The sequence below is a fragment of the Suricata suricatta genome, chromosome 9, assembly GCF_006229205.1.
Source record: "Suricata suricatta isolate VVHF042 chromosome 9, meerkat_22Aug2017_6uvM2_HiC, whole genome shotgun sequence".
NCBI lineage: Eukaryota > Metazoa > Chordata > Mammalia > Carnivora > Herpestidae > Suricata > Suricata suricatta.
In genome coordinates this window covers 112686319-112706398 of record NC_043708.1, presented here as the reverse complement: position 1 = coordinate 112706398, position 20080 = coordinate 112686319, and the positions used below count along the sequence as shown (strand labels likewise).

General features: G+C 36.4%; 1 protein-coding gene across 3 annotated transcripts in view; it reads right to left on the bottom strand.

Annotated features, from left to right (window-relative positions):
• Nucleotides 1-20080, bottom strand: part of SCAPER (S-phase cyclin A associated protein in the ER) — a 515685-nt gene that overhangs the window by 224390 nt on the left and 271215 nt on the right. For all 3 annotated transcript variants that reach the window (XM_029951067.1, XM_029951068.1, XM_029951069.1), the window contains 2 exons: nucleotides 18358-18423; nucleotides 8582-8708 (listed from right to left, as the gene is read on the bottom strand). In XM_029951067.1, coding sequence (XP_029806927.1) covers nucleotides 8582-8708; nucleotides 18358-18423 — 193 coding nt within the window. The remainder of the gene's footprint in view (nucleotides 1-8581; nucleotides 8709-18357; nucleotides 18424-20080) is intronic.

Sequence of the window (20080 nt, the reverse complement as noted above, 5' to 3'; positions counted from 1 at the left end):
GATGGCCTACAGGCACATGAAATGATGCTCAACATCACTCATCATCAGGGAAACACAAATCAAAACCACACTGAGATACCACCTCACGCCAGTCAGAGTGGCTAAAATGAACAAATCAAGAGACTATAGATGTTGGTGAGGGTGTGGAGAGATGGGCACCCTCCTACACTGTTGGTGGGAATGTAAACTGGTGCAGCCGCTCTGGAAAACAGTGTGGAGGTTCCTCAAAAAACTATCGCTAGAACTCCCTTATGACTCAGCAATAGCACTGCTAGGGATTTACCCAAGAGATACAGAAATGCTGATGCATAGGAGCACATGTACCCCAGTGTTCATAGCAGCAATGTCAACAATGGCCAAAACATGGAAAAAGCCTCAATGTCCATCACCTGATGAATGGATCAAGAAGATGTGGTATATATATATACAATGGAGTACTACATGGCAATGAGAAAGAATGAAATATGGCCATTTGTAGGAAAATGGATGGACCTAGAGGGTGTCATGTAAGCGAAGTAAGTCAGGCAGAGTAGGACAGAAACCATATGTTTGCACTCATAGGTCTAACAGGAAAACAGGAGAAACCTAATGGAGGACCAGGGGGAGGGGAAGAGGGAAAGAGAGCTGGGGAGAGGGAGGGACGCAAAACTTGAGAGACTACTGAATGCTGAAAATGAACTGAGAGTTGAAGGGGAAAGGGGAGGGGGGAAAAGAGGTGGTGGTGATGGTGGAGGGCACTTATGGGGAAGAGCACTGGGTGTTATAGAAACCAATTTGACAATAAACTATTTAAAAAAAAAAGAAATGATGCTGTATTTTGTCAAATGCTCCTTCTGCCTCTATTGAGAGGATTATAACTTACTGTAAAGCTGCAGCTGTTAAGATAGTGTGCTGTTCGACTGAAGGTGGTGAAAAAGATGTATGATGTTATAATGACTGAATGTTGGGGCACCTGGGTGGCTCAGTTGGTTAAGCCTCCAGCTTTGACTCAGGTCATGATCTCACAGTTCGTGGGTTTGGGCCCCACATTGGGCTCTGTGCTGATAGCTCAGGGCCTGGAGCCTGCTTCAGATTCTGTGTCTCCTTCTCTCTCTGACTCTCCCCTGCTCACGCTATCTCTCAAAAATAAATAAAAAACATTAAAAAACATTTTTTAATGACTGAATGTCCTTTTTTTTTTTTTTAAATAAAATTGACCTCACCTCACATCATAATCAAGAAGTTAATTTCACTTAACCAACTGAGCCACCCGGGTGCCCCCTAAGCGAAATAAGTCAGGCGGAGGACAGATATCATATGCTTGCACTCATAGGTCTAACAGGAGAACAGGAGAAACCTAATGGAGGACCAGGTGAAGGGGGAAAGAGAGCGGGGGAGAGAGAAGGACGAAAAACCTGAAAGACTATTAAATACTGAAAACAAATCGAGGGTTGGAGGAGGAGGGGGAAGGGAGGTAGTGGTAGTGGAGGAGGGCACTTGTGGGGAAGAGCACTGGGTGTTATATGGATACCAATCTGACAATAACCTTATTAAAAAATTAATTTCAGATGGACATAAATGTAAACAGTAAAAACAGACTTTTAGGAGATAATAAAGAAGAATATCTTCTTGACTTTGGGGTCATTCTGAATTATAGCATCTTTCACAAAATGGACTGTATATTCCTCTAATGCTTTGCAGTGCCTCTTTTTTCTTTACATACATAAACAAATGCCTCATGTCATGCATAAACATGTTATTTATGAGTTTAACTATGTTCCATTCTTCTTTTTCACCATCTTTGTTTCAACAACATATATCTTAAATACTGCAGCTTTACAGTAAGTTTTGATATCTGGTAGAGCAAATCCTCTTATATTATTCTTTGTCAACAGTATCTTGGCTGTTCTTTGAAATCCTACATTTTATTTTATAATCTGCATTTCAATTTCCAGAAAATTAAGCTTTGGTTTCATAATATAAAAAACTTTAATTTACAAATCAATTTGTGATGAAAAGACATATTGCTATAGTTAGGTTTCCAATCCATGAACATGATCAATTTATTCCTAGATACTTAATATTTTGATAATAATATAAACAAAATTGATATTTATATACTGTTCCTGTATACTAGTTGACTTATTAAACTTATTTGTTTATGATATTAGCTATTCTTTTTTTTAGATACAAGCTGTGAGATTAAGAAAATAGCTTTCTACTCCTTACTACGATGAATTGATTTGATGCTGAACTTAACAAATGCTTCTGCTGCATCTTTTGAGATGATCACATTCTTTTTGTTATCTTTTCTTCTATTAATGTGACAAACTATGATTTTCCAAAGCTAAACTAAACTTGAATAGGTTGAATAAATCCAATTTTGTTGTAATATACCATTCTTTTCATGCAAGATTTTGTCAAAATTTTGTTGAGGAATTTTGCATCTAAGTTCATGAATGAGATGGGCTTATAGTTTACTTTCCCCAGGTGCACGATGATGTCTCTAGGTATGAGTTTCTTTTTACTTGTACTGTTTGGGATGTATTTGGCCTCTTGAATCTCTGAGCTGATTTTTAAGTTTTAGAAAGTTCTAAATGATACACTCCAGGTACCGTTTCTGCCCTAGTCTCTCCTTTCCTCCTGGATTATTTTTTTAATGCTTTTTATTTATTTTTGAGAGACAGAGAGAGAAAATGTGAGTAGGGGAGGGTCAGAGAGAGAAGGAGACACAGAATCCAAAGCAGGCTCTCGGCTCTGAGCTAGCTGTCAGCACATAGCCTGACGCGGGGCTCGAACCTACGAACTGTGAGATCATGACCTGAGCCGAAGCCGGATGCTTAATGACTGAACCACCCAGGCGCCCCATCCTCCTGGATTATTATACATAAATTAAACACATCTCTATATTCAATATGTCTCTTATAATCTTTTCTGTGTTTTTCAAATATTCTTTGTGTTTTAGTCCACATTCTTATGACTTAGAATATACTAATTTTTTCTTCAGTGAATTTATTTTGCTGTTATGGGATGTATAACCTTCTTAATTTTGATTAGTAAAATGTTCAGTAATGAGGGCACCTGGGCAGCTCAGTGGGTTTAGGATCCAACTCTTGATCTTGGCTCAGATCATGATCTTATGATGTGAGACTGAGCTCCGCGTGAGCTGCTTGGGATTCTCTTTCTCCCTTTCTCACTCTGCCCCTCTCCTACAAATGTGCATGCTCTCTCTCTCTCAAAATAAATAAATAAACATTAAAATGTTCAGTTCTTAAATTTCTATTCTCTTTCAAATGTGGGATATATATGCTTGAACATAGTAAGTATAGCCCTGTTGGTCTGTTTCCACTGATTTTTATCCATGTTGTTTGCCCCTTTATGTGCTTAATTACCTTTCCCCATCAGACACTGTATCTGAATTTATTTAATGAAATAATTTGAGACTTAGGTAGATACTATATTCCTACAGAGTCCATTTTTCATTTACTTCTGTGAGATGCCCGGAGGTCTTAGCAATCCAATGTCACTTTTCTTTTTTACAGCCACCCAGATGATCTGAAGTTGAGCTGTGGTCTCTGTAATTATTGGCATACTTCCAATATTAACTCTTGCAGCCCTTTAAGATTTCAACCCCAAACCTGGGGTTTTTGCCACAGTCCCTACCAGTGATAGTCCTAGGCTCCAACATTTTTAGAGTTCTGCAACAATGAATGCTTCTCGACTACTTCTTTTGGATCACCAATTGTTCCCAGACCCCAAATGCCTTGGTCCTAGATATCGGCCCAGTAATTCTTTACTACTTTGTTAGCAATTCGTTCCAATTTATATTTTGTCTAGCTTTATTAATTGGCATCAGTAGGAAAACTGTTCTGAATGAACTCTGTCCATAACTGAAGATATTTTCAAGCCTGTCTTTTATTTCCTTAAAAAATAAGATCAGATAAAGGGCTATTATCCAAAATCTACAAGGAACTCACCAAACTCCACACCCAAAAACCAAATAACCCAGGAAAGAAATGGGCAGAAGACATGAACAGACACTTCTCCAAAGAGGACATCCAGATGGCCAACAGGCACATGAAACCATGCTCAACATCACTCATCATCGGGGAAACACAAATCAAAACCACACTGAGGTACCACCTCACGCCAGTCAGAATGGCTAAAATGAACAAATCAAGAGACTATAGATGTTGGTGAGGGTGTGGAGAGACGGGCACCCTCCTACACTGTTGGTGGGAATGTCAACTAATGCAGCCCCTCTGGAAAACAGTGTGGAGGTTCCTCAAAAAACTATCAATAGGGGTGCCTGGGTGGCTCAGTCGGTTAAGCCTCCAGCTTCAGCTCAGGTCAGATCTCACATTCATGGGTTCGAGCCCCATGTCAGGCTCTGTGCAGACAGCTAGCTCAGAGCCTGGGGCCTGCTTTCGGTTCTGTGTCTCCTTCACTCTCTGCCCCTCCCCCTCTCATGCTCTGTCTCTCTCTGTATCAAAAATAAATAAAACATTTAAAAAAACTATCAATAGAACTCCCCTATTACCCAGCAATAGCACTGCTAGGGATTAACCCAAGGGATACAGAAGTGCTGACACATAGGGGCACATGTACCCCAATGTTCATAGCAGCACTGTCAACAATAGCCAAAACATGGAAAGAGCCTAAATGTCCATCACCTGATGAATGGATCAAGAAGACGTGGTACATATATATATACAGTGGAGTATTACATGGCAATGAGAAAGAATGAAATCTGGCCATTTGTAGGAAAGTGGATGGACCTAGAGGGTGTCATGCTAAGCTAAATAAGTCAGGCAGAGTAGGACAGAAACCATATGTTTGCACTCATAGGTCTAACAGGAAAACAGGAGAAACCTAATGGAGGACCAGGGGGAGGGGAAGAGGGAAAGAATGTTTGGGAGAGAGAGGGACGCAAAACTTGAGAGACTACTGAATACTGAAAGCAAACCAAGGGTTGAAGGGGGAGTGGGAGGGGGAAAAGAGGTGGGGGTGATGGAGGAGGGCACTTGTGGGGAAGAGCACTGGGTGTTATGGAAACCAATTTGACAATAAACTATTTAAAAAAAAAGATAAACAAACAAATGTAGTTTTATAATCTATAACTGGTATTCACAAAGTCTTTCAATTCTATTTTCAGCTTGCTACTACTCAAAATGATTCATTTACTTTTGTGTCCCTTTTGTTGGACTGTGGCTTCTTGTTCTTGTAAAGTCATTTGAGAGAAACTACCTGAGTACTAGGATAAAGATGTCTTCCTCAAATGAGGATTTACATTTATTTCCTTCTGCCAAGTTCCTGGGGACACCACTGATCAATCTGAGACTACTATTAACTCACTTCACTATTTGAAATAACACAGGTGATGTGAATTTGAGCTACAAGTCAATGCTAGGACTGGAGTACGGTAATAACTTCTGCATTATGCTAAGGTACTTCCTTTGCAGTCTCACAGGATGGAGTGAGAGGGTTCATGATTATATCATGGAATAGGTTATGGTGGTCTATCTTTTGCAAAAGAAAATCTAGTAGATATCACCCCTTAGGCAGCACTAAGGATTTTACTTTTGTCTCCTACCCCATGAGGCCTGCAAATAATAACTCACATTTGCCAGTCTGGCAACTCCCTTTGGGGCATTCAGTTATAACTGAATACAACTTCCCAAATTCTTTGTTTTTCTCTGGCCTAGTAATTCTTCAGTTCCTTCTTAGCAATTTGATGCTTTTAGGAAAGTTACTTTTGATTTCCCCCTGTATTTTTAAATGTTTTTGTTAGTAAAATGGGTACAAGTACCCTAGACAACCAAATTTCTTACAGAATTGGGTAGAGTTTGTTAAAAATTGTAACATACGCAACACAGCTTACAAGCTCTTTATTTCTAAACAGAATGAGAGAACCCAAAAAGTCAGAAGGGACCTGAGACAAAGAGTAAGTACTTCAATACTCATGTTTCCTCCATTTCCTGATCTTACTCATTACAGGAGTGTTTTGTACATCACAAGTTGAACCTGTCAGCTCTAAAGTAGTTCTCAGAACTTCAGGAAAAGTGTCTAAGAAAACCTGTACTAAAGCAATAACACAAAGCATCAATGTGTTGAGATCTCAATGAGGAGGGTGAAGAGCTCAAGATTCATTTCTCACCATTCCTCAGTGAGTGCCCACCCAGGTCCACCAGCCCCACCCTTGTCACTTCTAGGCTGTTTTCAAATCCTTCAATGGGTACTTGGCTTTGGCTCTAATGATTTTGTTACTCCGGGCAGTTTTCCAAACAAATAGGAATGGTTATTTACAATTCCTAGACTGAAATCATAAATACCAGCTGAATTATACTGAAATGTCAGTATAACTCTATGAAGAGAATTTTACATAAAGTGAGTCTGTCTTGGCTGGGTAAAAAGGATTTTAGTTATAAAAATAGCAAAGGATTTTACTGTAGGTAAGTTTAGACTCTCAGGTGGTCCTGCAGTATATACTCTGAGGACAGCTTTACAGCAAGGTTTCTGACACAGACCATTTAGACTGGGAGCCAGACTACATTTTTCTCCCCAATTATAAGGAATCAGTGGTATTCCAGTAAATTGCTCCTTTGTGAACAGAATAACTTTACTTAGATTTTCATACTGAATACCTTTCTTATATAGATCATTTTACATTTTCCTCAAAAATTCTGTGATTATTTCAATCTAAAACAATATTCATGAGATAAGGTGCACATGGTGGTATCAAGTAAACATTAGTGCAAAGTATAAGTACCCTTTATAAAGATAAAAATAAGTAATATGTGCTAATTTTAAAATAGAGATTTTCCCAAAACGTATCAAGCCTCCAAACACTCCATCTAGCACATGCCTGACGATTAGCAACTCTGAACTCTCTGACACTCTGAAAGGGATGTGTTATACTGAAGAACTGGCTCTTTGTGGCTCTGCTGCTCCAGTTCCTACAGAAGAGTGTACTGTCTGATGCCAAAAGCAGCTGAACACTATCTTGTAAAGTTAGCGTAAGAACCCAGTAATTCCACCCCTGAGGCATATGCCCTAGACAAAAGCAATGATTCTCAAAGTATAATCCTTGGACCAGCAGCATCAGGGTTCCCTATGAAATACACATTCTTGGGATCCACTGAGTCAGAAACCCAAGGTGGGCTATGTTTTAACAAGTCCTAGGTAATTCTGATGTAGACTAAAGTCTAAGGCTCCCCACTCTGGAGAAATTCTTGTTCATTTGCTCTGATACATGAATGTTTGAGCAGCACTGTTTCAAATCTCTTACTTTCTTTCTCTCAAACACACCCCCCATACACATTCAACCGTGAATGAATTCAATCCTGAAAAACAATGTCCATGTCAGAAAAATAGATTTAAAAACTGTATTATAATTAACACAGTGAAGTACTCACTATTCCACAGAGAAAAACCAATGAAAAACAGCTACATTTGTAAACCTAAATAAAACTTAGAATCATAATTTTGATTGAAAAAACTCATAGAATTCTACAGTGTATTTTATAAAGGTCAAATATAAGCAGAATTGAATAATATATTACTTCAGAAAACATTCATGTAAGAAAGAAATAAATCTCTTAAAAAACAAAGAAATAATCTTTTATGAAAGAAAGCAAGAAAAGATACTGCCTTTAATACTGTACAGTATTTCCTTCAGGGGAAAGCAGAGACAGAAATGGGGCACTGAGAACCACAGATGTACTAGGACAGTACATTACTGTATTTGAGATACATTGAACTTACATTGTGTGGTAAGTTCACAGGTGTTCAGGTTATATTTAGGTTAGGTTATTTTTGTCACTATATTCTTTTGTGTATCTCAAATGTTATAAATATTAAACCCAGAAAACAAAAAACAAAAAACAATGTAGATAACAAACTTAGCCATTACATCAAATAAAAAAATTAGAAACCACCAAAGTGATATATAAATTGTGTAAACTATGATATGATCATTTAGTTACAAAGAATTTTTAAAGGCATGGGAAAATATTTATGACAAACCTAGTTAGATAAAATAATATAAGAAATGTCCAGTAAAAAGATTAGAAGAAAATACAATAAAATGTCAACAGTGGTCATTATGGGGAGTTTATTTCTTCTTTGTACATTTAAAGTTTTCTATATTGAACAAAGATCATTAAGAATGTCTTAACTGTCACGAAAACATTTATGACTCTAAGTCATTAAAGAAAACTGCCAAATCTTCTGTTGGAAAGAGTAAGGAAATTGGTGCTTTGTGGAAATCTTGTTGCAATTTATGAGCTTTATAATTCAAAGTTTTACATTGTCTGCCATAAAATTGTATTATCTTTATAACTGTAATTCCTTTTAAATTTATTTTTTTGTGCACAGAAAAATATGACTTGTTTTTGCTGTTGAGAATTTCAATTAAAATGACTAAAAACAATATATTAATTAAAAACAAAAGAAAAAAATTCATCGGTGGTTGATCAGCTTTTGGAAACGCAGAAGAAATGTGTGAGCATCAGCCTTATGTCACTATGTCAGTCCCTATATCCTGACATAGTGAGAAAGAACCACAAAGATCAAGGCCAAAGGCCAGAGATTAGTTACATACCTTTTTTTCCAGTATTCTAGTGATCTCGCCTAGGGTCCGATCTAAAGCAGAAACCTTATTGTTTGCCCAGGAGCCACTGTCTTGTACTTGTATTTGTTTTAGAAGATCTTTGGCTAATCGCTGAAGTCTTCGATGCAAAATGAAAGGAAGAATGACATTAATAAATTAGACAATAATATTTTATTTTCCTAAGCCTTTTGAAACCAAAGTTAATTTCATTATTATATTAGAAAATCCTTCACAGAACACCTATGGGGAGGAACAAACAAAACCCCTCCTAGTCCTCATGGCACAAAACAGAACTAGAGGACAGCACTGTTCATCTAGATTAGCTAGAACATTGCTACCACACTTACTGTGTGACACTTAAACTAGAGCAGAACTGCAGGTTCTGCAGGTAGGGAGAAGGTAAGACAATGATGGCAGAGAAAATAAGTATAAGAAACTCAGCAGGTTTTCATACTTTGATTTAAATCTTCAAGGTAGGCTTGGATATTATTTGGTAAGCACTGTAAACTCTCAAAATGTCTAACTCCACACATTCCAATTTACAAGTAATTTGGGGATTGCCTGACCCTGCTGATGTCATTTACTTAGACAATAAAGCAACATTTGCTTTTCACCAAGAAATAACACACATTACCTAGACGGTAGGATTCTCACAAGTGACCCATGTGTAGTATTTCTTTGTAGCCCTTACCTTTGTTTCATGTACTTCACTTTGCGCAATCCTCTTCTCCTTCCCACTGACAATAAGTAGCCAACTGACAGATATTCACCAGAAATGCTTCCAGGTCTCTCCATTTCTCTCCTATACATCATCCCCCTGTTGTCTCACTTCCATTTTTATCTGTGATAGATTCTGTAGGCCATGATTATAGTCACTTTCTGGCAAACATGCTACATTCCCTCTCTGTTGTTCTTCTGTCATGCCTACTTAAGCCAAATCCTAGCAGTGATGATAATCACTAATATTTAACTCTTACTGAGGGCCAGCACCACTCTCAGTGTCTTGGTGTATTAATTTATTTAGCTGGATAATTAACATCTAGCAAGCCTTTTCCATCTCTGATCTTCAAATGACTATACATTCAGGATCTTACTAAATCTGTCTAGTCTGCTCACTCTCCACAAAGGCTTGCTTCATACATTATCCATTCTCTTCAAAACTCCATACTTTCCTTTGAAACTCTTGCTTTCAAAAGAAGATCTTATATTTCAGAGTGAAAATGGAACTATTATAACAAGAAAATCTTAACTTTCTGCCACAAAATCTACAAGCCTATCTATGTTTCACCCATACTCTCCTTTGCTTCCCCTATTACAATCAAGGAAGACTGATTCTGCCTATGTAGGGCTAATCCTGCCACACAGACTCTTTTTACATGAAGTCCTTCTGGATCAAAATTATTCCCTTCCTTCTTCAGTGTCTTTGCAAATGCTCTTCATTCATTCCTTCTGAAAAGCTTCCTTCACCTCCACGTTATCTAGAAAATTCCTACAAATCCTTGGGTTTTTGGCTCAAACATTACTTTCTCTGATTTGACTATTCCTTCAAATCACTCAGCACAAGTCTTTCCTATGCAGAACTTCACAACAGAACTTTATGCAATGATGGGAATGTCCCATATCTGTACTGTCCAACATGGTAGCTGCTAGCTAAATGAGGCTCTTGTGTACCTGAAGTAACCTTAGTGAGACTGAGGAACTGAATTTTAAGTTGCATTTAATCTTAATAATGTAAATAGCCACATATAGCTAGAAGCTATTACGCTGAACAGTGCAGAAGCACAATGTTAACTTCATAAAAGAGGGCTGCTATCTACCTCTTGTTCGTTGCCTTATCCACAGAACCAAATATGCTATCTTTATGTAAGTGCACTCATCAGTTATTTAGTGATGAATGGGCTAATAAGAAATTTTTCCTTAATCTTAATAATACCCATAACTTACAAAATACATTAATGTACATGATCTTATATAATCCTATGAAAACAATGTGCATTACTTTTATTCCCATTTGAAAAAATGAAGAAACTAAGGCTCAGGCAAATTCAGTGACTGCTCCAAGGTCTCACAAATGGTAAAATGTGTTACTGGGAGTAGTCCGTGATCTTCAAATCTCATGGTTTTGTCTCTAAACCATATTAGACAATTCAAATAAGGAGATTTTCTTCCCAAATAAATAATACCACAGAATACAATTTCACCTAAGTAATATTTGTATAAAAGTTTTAAATGTCTCAAAGAATACAACAGCAAATGCAGCTCAAAAAGGCACTGATGAACTACAGTTTAAACCCAAGCTATCCATATGAAGTTTACTTCGATAAGGTCAAAGAATGAATATAAACTCTAATAGCAGAAATATCTATGCATGAATTCTGGCTCCAGTACATACCAAATATATAAACCCTGGGACAATTACTTAACTACTTGGAATCTCAATTTCTTCATATTAGAAATGGAGATTTTGTGTGTGTGTGTGTGTGTGTGTGTGTGTGTGTGTGTGTATATCATATATGTATTCTCCCTTTTCTTTCCTTTCAGAGCTTTTGAAGATCAGAGACAATGTATGTACTTAACACCATTCAGGAGTAAAGGAGACATTCAATCAATGACCAACTATTATTACTATTCATTGACAGAAGGTCTCAATCTAACACAAGGAAAAAGGGAATATAAAAAATACAGAAACAGAATAAGTACAACATACTTCTTTTCCCTTTTAATCGAATATGGGCTGGAGTCCCATCTGATTAAAGTTACTGACCTTATCACGTTGAGGAATATTGGCAACGAACTTTATTGTGTGATAGATAAGTAGCCACTTCAGCTTTTGGCTGAATAAAGCCTGCACACCATGTAACTAGATATCCAGCCATAGCCATGGATGCATATGAATCTAGCAGTATTCTTACCAAGAATGCTCATATTCCACTGAAAATCAGGGGTACTTAGAGAGGCACAAGGACCATTTTAATTCACAGAATACATGAGGCTTGTATTTCACCCTGAGGTAAATCAAATCTGGGATTCATATGAACCTACCCTTCAAGGAAGAATGCCAAATCAAGGGGATGCTTTGGTAACATGAGAGAAACCTCTGTTTTATTCCCTGCCTCCACAGAAGGGAGATAGCCCCTCTCAGAAAAAACCATCAGATTTTGATTCATACTATGAATAATTATAGACTGTCAGAACTCAGGCCCTGAAAGTTGTATTTTTCCCACAGGGGAAGAACAGAAGTTGTTTAGAGGATGCAGTTTTTTAACACAGAAATGGTTATTTGAGTTACTTCTGGCAGAAAATCTTTCTAGCATGAAAAGGAAAAAGTAGAGGTGTTGTATCTCCTAGACTAGAACATGAGAATTATCTGTCTGATAAATGGCTTTGTGAAGAATTTTTTAAGGTCAAGTACTCTCTTCTCAAAACTTAAACAAATTCTCACAAGACTTCTAAGTTCAAATATGTCACTGGTAAATGTGAAATGTAAATGTATTTCTGTAAGAAACCCTAACTGCTGTCACAGTAAAGTTTGGGGAGAGTTCATTAGACCACTGGGATGATTTGTAAAAATGTAAGAAAGGAGACTAGGTCCACTTTAGGAAGAAATATTGCTCTTCAGTGTGATGGACAGGAAGACATAAACACATCATCATTTTTTTCTTTTACTTCCTCTATTTGAAAGGGACACGGTCTAAATTTAAGGCTATTGGTTCCCCTTCTATTTTTAAATCATATGTTGAAGCTTATATTTCTAAGTATGAGATCTTAAGAAATCTCTATATCAGATGAAAAAAATCAGTGTACATATGTTACCTCCTACATTGCACATCTTTCATTTTTGCCTGCCAGCATCTCTTCTTGTAGAAAAAAGAACCCAGCTTCCCCTTTTGAGGAATCTCCTTGCCTTCACATTACATGTATATGCCTGATGTGCTCAGTGCTTTTGGGGTGTTACTGTTCCCAGGCCCTCACTCTCAGAGGAAAGAGCTAGGAAATATGTATATATAATATGAATTAATACATTACTATATATAATTATATATTATATTATATATAACCATTATCCTATATATTATGCATGCTATATATACATATACATTATATGTATTATTATATATTATATATTACATATACATAAACTAACACATTTACATCTATATTTCTATTTCTATATATTGGAAAATACAAATTAATACTTATATCTATAATTCCAATTCACTACATTGTATTACTATTCTCCCTGGATATATTTTTAACTCTTTTCCAGCAGTGAGCAATCTGCCATTCATCATTCTTAATATATTTATTTGACCACTCCCCCTACAGGTAACATATCACCCATCTTTGTTTCTATATGTATGCTATTATGTCCCAGCTTGGGCCTCTGACTCCACACTCTGGGTTTTTGTGCTCTCTCACCCTTGCTTAGGTTTCAACAGCCTTCGTGAGGCTTCCCTCTTCACTTGATCTGACAGACTGCGCCAGGATGCTCTCCTCACCCTGCTCTGACTCACCACACCAGGCTGTGATGCCCCACCTCACGTGGAAGCTCCCTTCACTCTGCTGGGGCTCTGAGCTTCCAGATATGGCCACTAGTCTTGCCCCTACATAAATGTCCACTTCAGCCTACTCGGACTCTGACATCCCCCACTGTGCCAGTGTCGTCTCCAGCCATCTCATCACTGCAGATGGCTGCTTGGTATGCTCTCATCCAATGACCTCAGGACTAAATTTTTCTGGAAAGGGGAGGGGTAGCCATAGGAAGGGAGAAAGAGTCGGTTTCATTTATTGGCCAGAATATTTTACTAAGGAGACACTTTGTCTACTATTTGGTTACCAAGTTCAATCAGTTACAATAATTATCCTTTTGGAAGCCCAATTATCCTAAAGAGGATAATCCAGTAGAAAGCTCTTAAGTTGGCTACTGAGTCCTTTGACAAAACTCTAGCATTCTTTGACAGCTTCCTTGCCATCTAGTATGGCAGGGCATTTAGATCTAAAATTAGGCACATTTCTAAGAAATTCTTGCTTCTTTTAATGAGAAATAATAATTCAACTTCCAATTCAGTGAGCTCACTGCCATTAGGTTGGTCATTGTTTCTAGGTCTCTTTAATGGAGAGAGCTAGGAAATAAATGCGTATATATAAACATACATTCATATATATCCATGTATACATATGCATGTACACATACAGATATGTATACACACAAATACACATACCACTTTCTGGAAGATAAAATACCTCATTAATTCGTTTCATTCAAATTCAAATTCAGTCCTACAGGGGTTTTACCTGATCTCTTCTATATTACATTTATCTCCTTTCTTGCAAACTGAGGACTCAATTTCTCAAGAACACAGAAAATGGGAGAATTTTAGTTTCCATAATATCCTTTATTTATCCCAGATTATATGCAGAACAGACTCAAGAATAAAATTATTAGTATTATTACCAATATAATTAGAGAACATTTAATTTATTAGTATATGTTTCACTGATATTTTTCTTAGTTATATTATAAAATTATGAGATACAGTTACTACGTAATATTCTTCTGGCCTTCGGTTTGTCTTAGTTCTATAAGAAACTGTAACTTTCAGGTTCATCACTAATCATTATGTTGAAGTCTTTTTAAAACAATTTTGATTATCTAAAGTTCATTTTTTTAAGATTTAAGATCCTCAAGAAAAAAATGTGGGTCAATGATTCTGCAATTGGCAAAACTAATTTTTGAGGCCATAAAATTATTGACATGCAAGAGCAAGGCAGCACTGTTCACAAGAGCCCTCCCAGAAGAACGCACTTGAAAATGAGGTTCAAGTGATTTTTTTCAAATTGGTTCTCTGAACTTTGAAGTGCAAACATTAGTTACTTGGGGGTTCTTTCCTTACATGTTATCCCAGTTGCTTCTTTTTGTTTTCTTTAACACTAATGTCAATATCATGCAGGTCTTGTGGCTGTTTGGATTTACTTGTTTTTTGGATTTCATGGAAATACCTGGTAAGGTGGTTTGTTGTTAAATAGTGCCATGGGTTTTTGGTTTTCTTAACTAATTACCTGGTTTCTCTGAGAAGATCTGGAGATATTGAAAAATTATGCTTCTATTGCTACTGCTATTATTTTTAGGTTTATAATCTAAACAAACATCCTGGCTGCCCCGTGGTCAACAGACTGTAGTAAAGGAAAAGCAAAAGCAGTAGAAGACTAATTAGGAGCCTACTACAATAATCCAGATGAGAGATAATGGTAGGTTAAATTAGAGTAGTTACTATGGAGGTAATGAGAAGTGGTCAGATTCTGAATATATTTTATTTTATTTTTTTTTAAGTAATAGGCACTGCTTTATTTTAAAACATTTAAAAATATAAAAACTAAATCTTTAGCAATAGAAGGGAAGCACAGGGCATAACTACTCAAATTCCTTCATTTTGGAGATAAGTGCAAAGAAGGCACATGTCAATTTGGTGGTAACAGTAAGACCTGAAGTTGGTCTAAAGGCTGTGGTTCTAGATTTCCATCACATCCACATTACTTTAAATGTAATAAAAACTTATTTGTTAAAAACAGTATCTTCATTAGTTGGAAGCAAAAACTCATACTGCATCAAGATAAGAATGGATTGACATGGTGACTTAAAAATATCTACCTTTTAAGAATTCATTAATTCATTCAATGATCTGTGTCAGCACCAGGATGGAATGTTGAACCAGAGATCAGTTCTACTCTTGAAAGAGTTTATGATTCAGTGGGAGATCCTATGTTAGTATGCATCAGAATCCCCTGAGGCCTATTTGGTTCCAGGCCCCACAGATTTTGACTCACTAGGTCTGGGGTGATGCATAGGAATCTGCATATTTAGTAAGCAGAGGAGAGCTAGAATAGAAATGCAAGAGGTCCAAAGCATTAATATGGTTCTTATATATGCACTACCTCCTGACTCTCCCACTCCACCCAATAGAATTTGTTGATGGACTGACAGTGAAGTGTGAGGAAAAAGAGGATGACTAAAGATTTTAGTCTCAACTTAAAAGATGGACTTGCCATTTCCTAAAATGAGCAAAAGATATGAGGGGTAAAGTTTGGGAGCATATTTCAGGAGTTTAATTTTGTACATGTTCTCTTGAGAGGTCCAACTGAGCAGACATCCAAGTGGAAATACTAAATAGGAATTTGGATATATGAGCCTGGAGTTCTGGGGAGAGGGAAGGGTTGGAGTCATAAACTTAAAACCCATCAGTGACTAAATGTTTTAAGTCATAAAACTGAATAAGATTACCAAGGGAATAATTCTGTATTTGAATTCTCAGGACAAAGGCATGCTAATGTTCAAGGTCAAGGAGACAAGTAAGAACCATGAAAAAAGACTGAAAAGGAGCAGCCAGTCGAGTAAGAGGAGAAACCAGAGAAAGTTCTAAAGTGGACCATTTACAGTAAAGTCCTCCCTCCCTTGAATTATGTCTTGCTATCCATGACTTGTATACTCTCCTCCTACAATGCTTCTGAACTTGGTGAAAGGACTTGCTTTGGCCAATGGGATATAAGCAAATGTAACATAAGCAGAGGCTTGGTAAGTCCTACTATCTCTTATCAACATTGATTCAAAAATCCTCAACAAAACAAGCAAAATGAATTCAACCACAAATTATCACCATGACCAAGTGACCTCTAATCCTCAAGGTGGCTGACCTAGTCTTCTTTACATGGTAATCACAGGGGCGCAAGAAAGTGAGGTTGAAAGCAGAAGCCTCAGGACTCTGAGGCCAAGTCTTAGAAATCACATATTGCTTCTCTAGTTGTCTGTACGTCAAAAACAAGTCAAAAGGCTAGAACAAATCAAGAGGAAAGGAAATAGAGCCCACCTCTTGATGGAATGGTCCCAAAGTTATATTATATAGCACATGGGCCTGCCTCCAGGAATGGCTCAAATTGTGACTATCTTTGTAAACACTATCTCACCATCATATATTAAAGTTCCTCAAATATTTGAATCTATTTCCATATTGGTTTTAAAACTCTTTTCCATCAATTTGAAGTTTTATTAATGTCCCAGAGCAAAAATATTTTAACTATTTAGATATCTGTAAGTTCAGTCCTACCTCATTACCCCTTAAAATTTTTTTCTAGAAATTTCCATTTATTTTTCCAAATGTTCTTTAAAATGATTCTTTTCTTTAAAGGTTGCTATCTTATTGAGATTACATTTGTAGGAGAATTTAGAGAATTTACTATACTATGTCTTCTATCCAAGAGTGTAATTTGTTTTTCTATTTATACAAGTCTTCTTTTACGCCCTTTGTTAGCATTTTAAGGTTTTTAATTTTTATAGAGCCTTCATATTTCTTGTCAAGTTTATTCTTAGTTTACTTTGTTATTGCTATTGTAAATGATATTTATGTTTTCTAACTGATCATCAGAAAGGAAAGTATTAATTTTGTAGCCTAGATATGTTGTTGTATAACCTTAAAGTAAGTTACTTAGCTTCCCTAATGAAATTCATTGAGTTGTTGTGAGGAATAAATAAGGCAACACAAGGAGACTGGAATGAGGCAAAGACCCAGAAAAACACATATTATCACATTAATTTGATAAGCAGCCACCTTACTGAATTGATTTCTCTTATTTGTATTGATTTTTCACTTGATTCTCTTGGGTTTTCCAGATATACAGTATCATAATCTTGATAATTTTGTTAACTTCTTTAATATTTTATACATTTTTGTCTTTTAGGATGGCAATGACTAATTGTTTTAAAACAATAATTGATAAAAGTAATTATCTTATGGGCATCTCACTTCTTTTTCTTTCTATTTTTTTAGGTAGGCTTCACACCAGGCACAGAGCCTAACACAGAGCTTAAACTCATGACTCTGAGATCAAGACATGAGCTGAGATCAAGAGTCGGATGCTTAACGAGCCACACAGGTACCCCAGGGGGTAGCTCATTTCTGAAGGCAACAATATTTCTGTGTTAAATGTACATAACTGCTACATTAAAATGCTATCTACACCAACAACTGGTTATAGATTCCTCAATTTGTGGCAGCTATTTCTTGGGTTTTCCACTATGAAAAATAACATTAAAATAGTTATTTTTGTATAGAAATATTTCAGCACATTTTGCATTATTTCACCAAGCAGCCTAAAGTGGATGTTCTAAGCTCTGGATTCACCTTGCTTTTCAATAAGGCTACACTAATCTGCACTCCCATCAGCAGTGTTTCTGAGTATCCCCCTCACTGCACCTCTACTGGCAACATATATGAGAGAAGCAAAATGATGATGGTTTTGCTTACTTGCCCTAAGTATACCCAGTGGTGGAGTCAAATCCTCAGCTGTCAAGTGGCCCTGACAACAAACCTGAACAAGACCTCCTCAGAGCAGGAACCAGCACAGCACTGCAAGAACCTGTTCTGTTAGAACAGGATTTCTCCATTTAGGCACTACTGATGCTTGAGACGAGACAATTCTTTGCTTCAGTCTTGCTCACTAAAGAGTGTTTAACAGCATCCCTGCATCTCTATACACTTGATGGGAGTAGCACATTTCTCCAAGCTGTGATAACTAAAAAATGATGACATATCCCCAGACACAGTCAAATGTCCCCTGGAAAAATCATCTGTGGCTGGAAATTACTGTGTTAGAAGAATGAAGTTCTAGGCATCAGATACCAAAGCCCAAGACCACAGGAATACAAGTTCAGATAAATTTTTGTATAGGCAGACACCAGTGAGATAGAGAAATAAAATGTAAGGTAAAATACTCACTTTGCTTTATAAGGTGAGTCAGATCCAGAATTTTTTGTTTCCATTAAACTCTCATATTCCTTGGCCCTGAAGAGAAAAAATGTTTTATCACTCTTAGTTACTTTGCTGTTAATTTTTCTGATGAACTAAAACCCTATGTTTTCCCTCTCCCAGTATTAGGAACATTAGTTTAACACTTTGACTTCTAAGAATATTTCTTTAAAATATTATAATATTATCAAAAAACACTAAAAAATAAATATTTCCTCATAGGATAAAGAGGAAATTCATAAAAACATTTCTAAGTTTACAGACATGGTACAGAATAGTGCTTATTTTTCAGAAATGTTAAACTCATGATAGTTAAATTTAAAACCATATTAAGGTTCTACAAGATAGCTGAAATGGCTAAATATCTAAATACCTTAAGAAGCATATAATGTAAAGTTGAATACAATAGTAGTTATTTAACTTTAGAAATAATTTTAAAGGCAGTGAAAATTACTTGACTAGACAAAGATTTGTTTTGTTTTGCTATTTATATTTCTTAAATACTGAAAGGCTGGAAAAATCTGAGATAATACTTTTCTGCCACTGTCTAACTAGGCTCTAGCTTTCCTGAACCAACAGGGATAGCTATCAACAGTTAATCAATCTAAGACAGTTGTCACTATAGCAATCCATTAATACTGACTTAATTTGTCAATTTCTCTTTTTGTAAGAAAAAAGGAAAAATACTAATTGAAATTTTAACTGCTCACCCAAAGATTCCTTGTCTCAAAGAATTAGTCTAGTGACCTATGGAAGAACTGATCACGATGTAGATCAATCCAGATCACAATGAAAAAATAAGCAATATTTCATTAAAAAAATCATGAAGGATGCAAATTACAACAGCCCTAATAGGGAAAAATCAAATTAGCACAGGTTATATATGGGAACAAAAGAATAACTAAATTAGAGTTAAACATTAAATTATGTGTTGTGCAACACATGCATACTCTTTGCTATCATCCAAAATATTAAGGAATATCAAAATGCGAAAAAAACACTTTCAGTGGCAAGTAATTGTGAACTTGTATAAAAGAGGGAAAAGGTAACAATTATAGAAGGTTGAATATGTTCCAAGAATTCTGCAAGGAGCTAAACATCCATTAAATTATATACACTGTCCTAAAAACTCAATAATCTTCATTTTACAAAGAGGAAACTGAGGCTTAAGAAGATGCCAGTTATATCAAAACAAACATTTATCTAGGGCTTAAGGTGGTAGAAGGGATCAAACCCATTCTCTCATTCATGCACACATAACTAAAAAACGATTCAAAAAATCTTTAAAAACTTTTTTTAATGTTTATTTATTTTTGAGGGGGGAAAGACAGAGGGAGAGATAAAGAGCCAGCACACAAGCAGAGGAGGGGCAGAGAGAGAGACACAGAGTCCTAAGCAGGCTCTAGGCTCTGAGTCCACAAGTGGTAAGATCATGACCTGAACTGAAGTTAAATGCTTAACTGACTGAGCCAGACAGGTACCCCAACAAAAATCTTAATTTTACTTGAAATGGTAGCTAGCCACTTTTTCCTATTTGAATCTTGTCATGATTTGCTTTTCAGCAATCAGGTAAATAATTATTTCCAGAGTTCCTACTCTGTATAAACTAAGAGATGTATATATAGAGCAGGGACGAAGTGTATACATAGTGGGAATATTCATGGAATTTATTCTCTATAATGAAAAGGAAGAC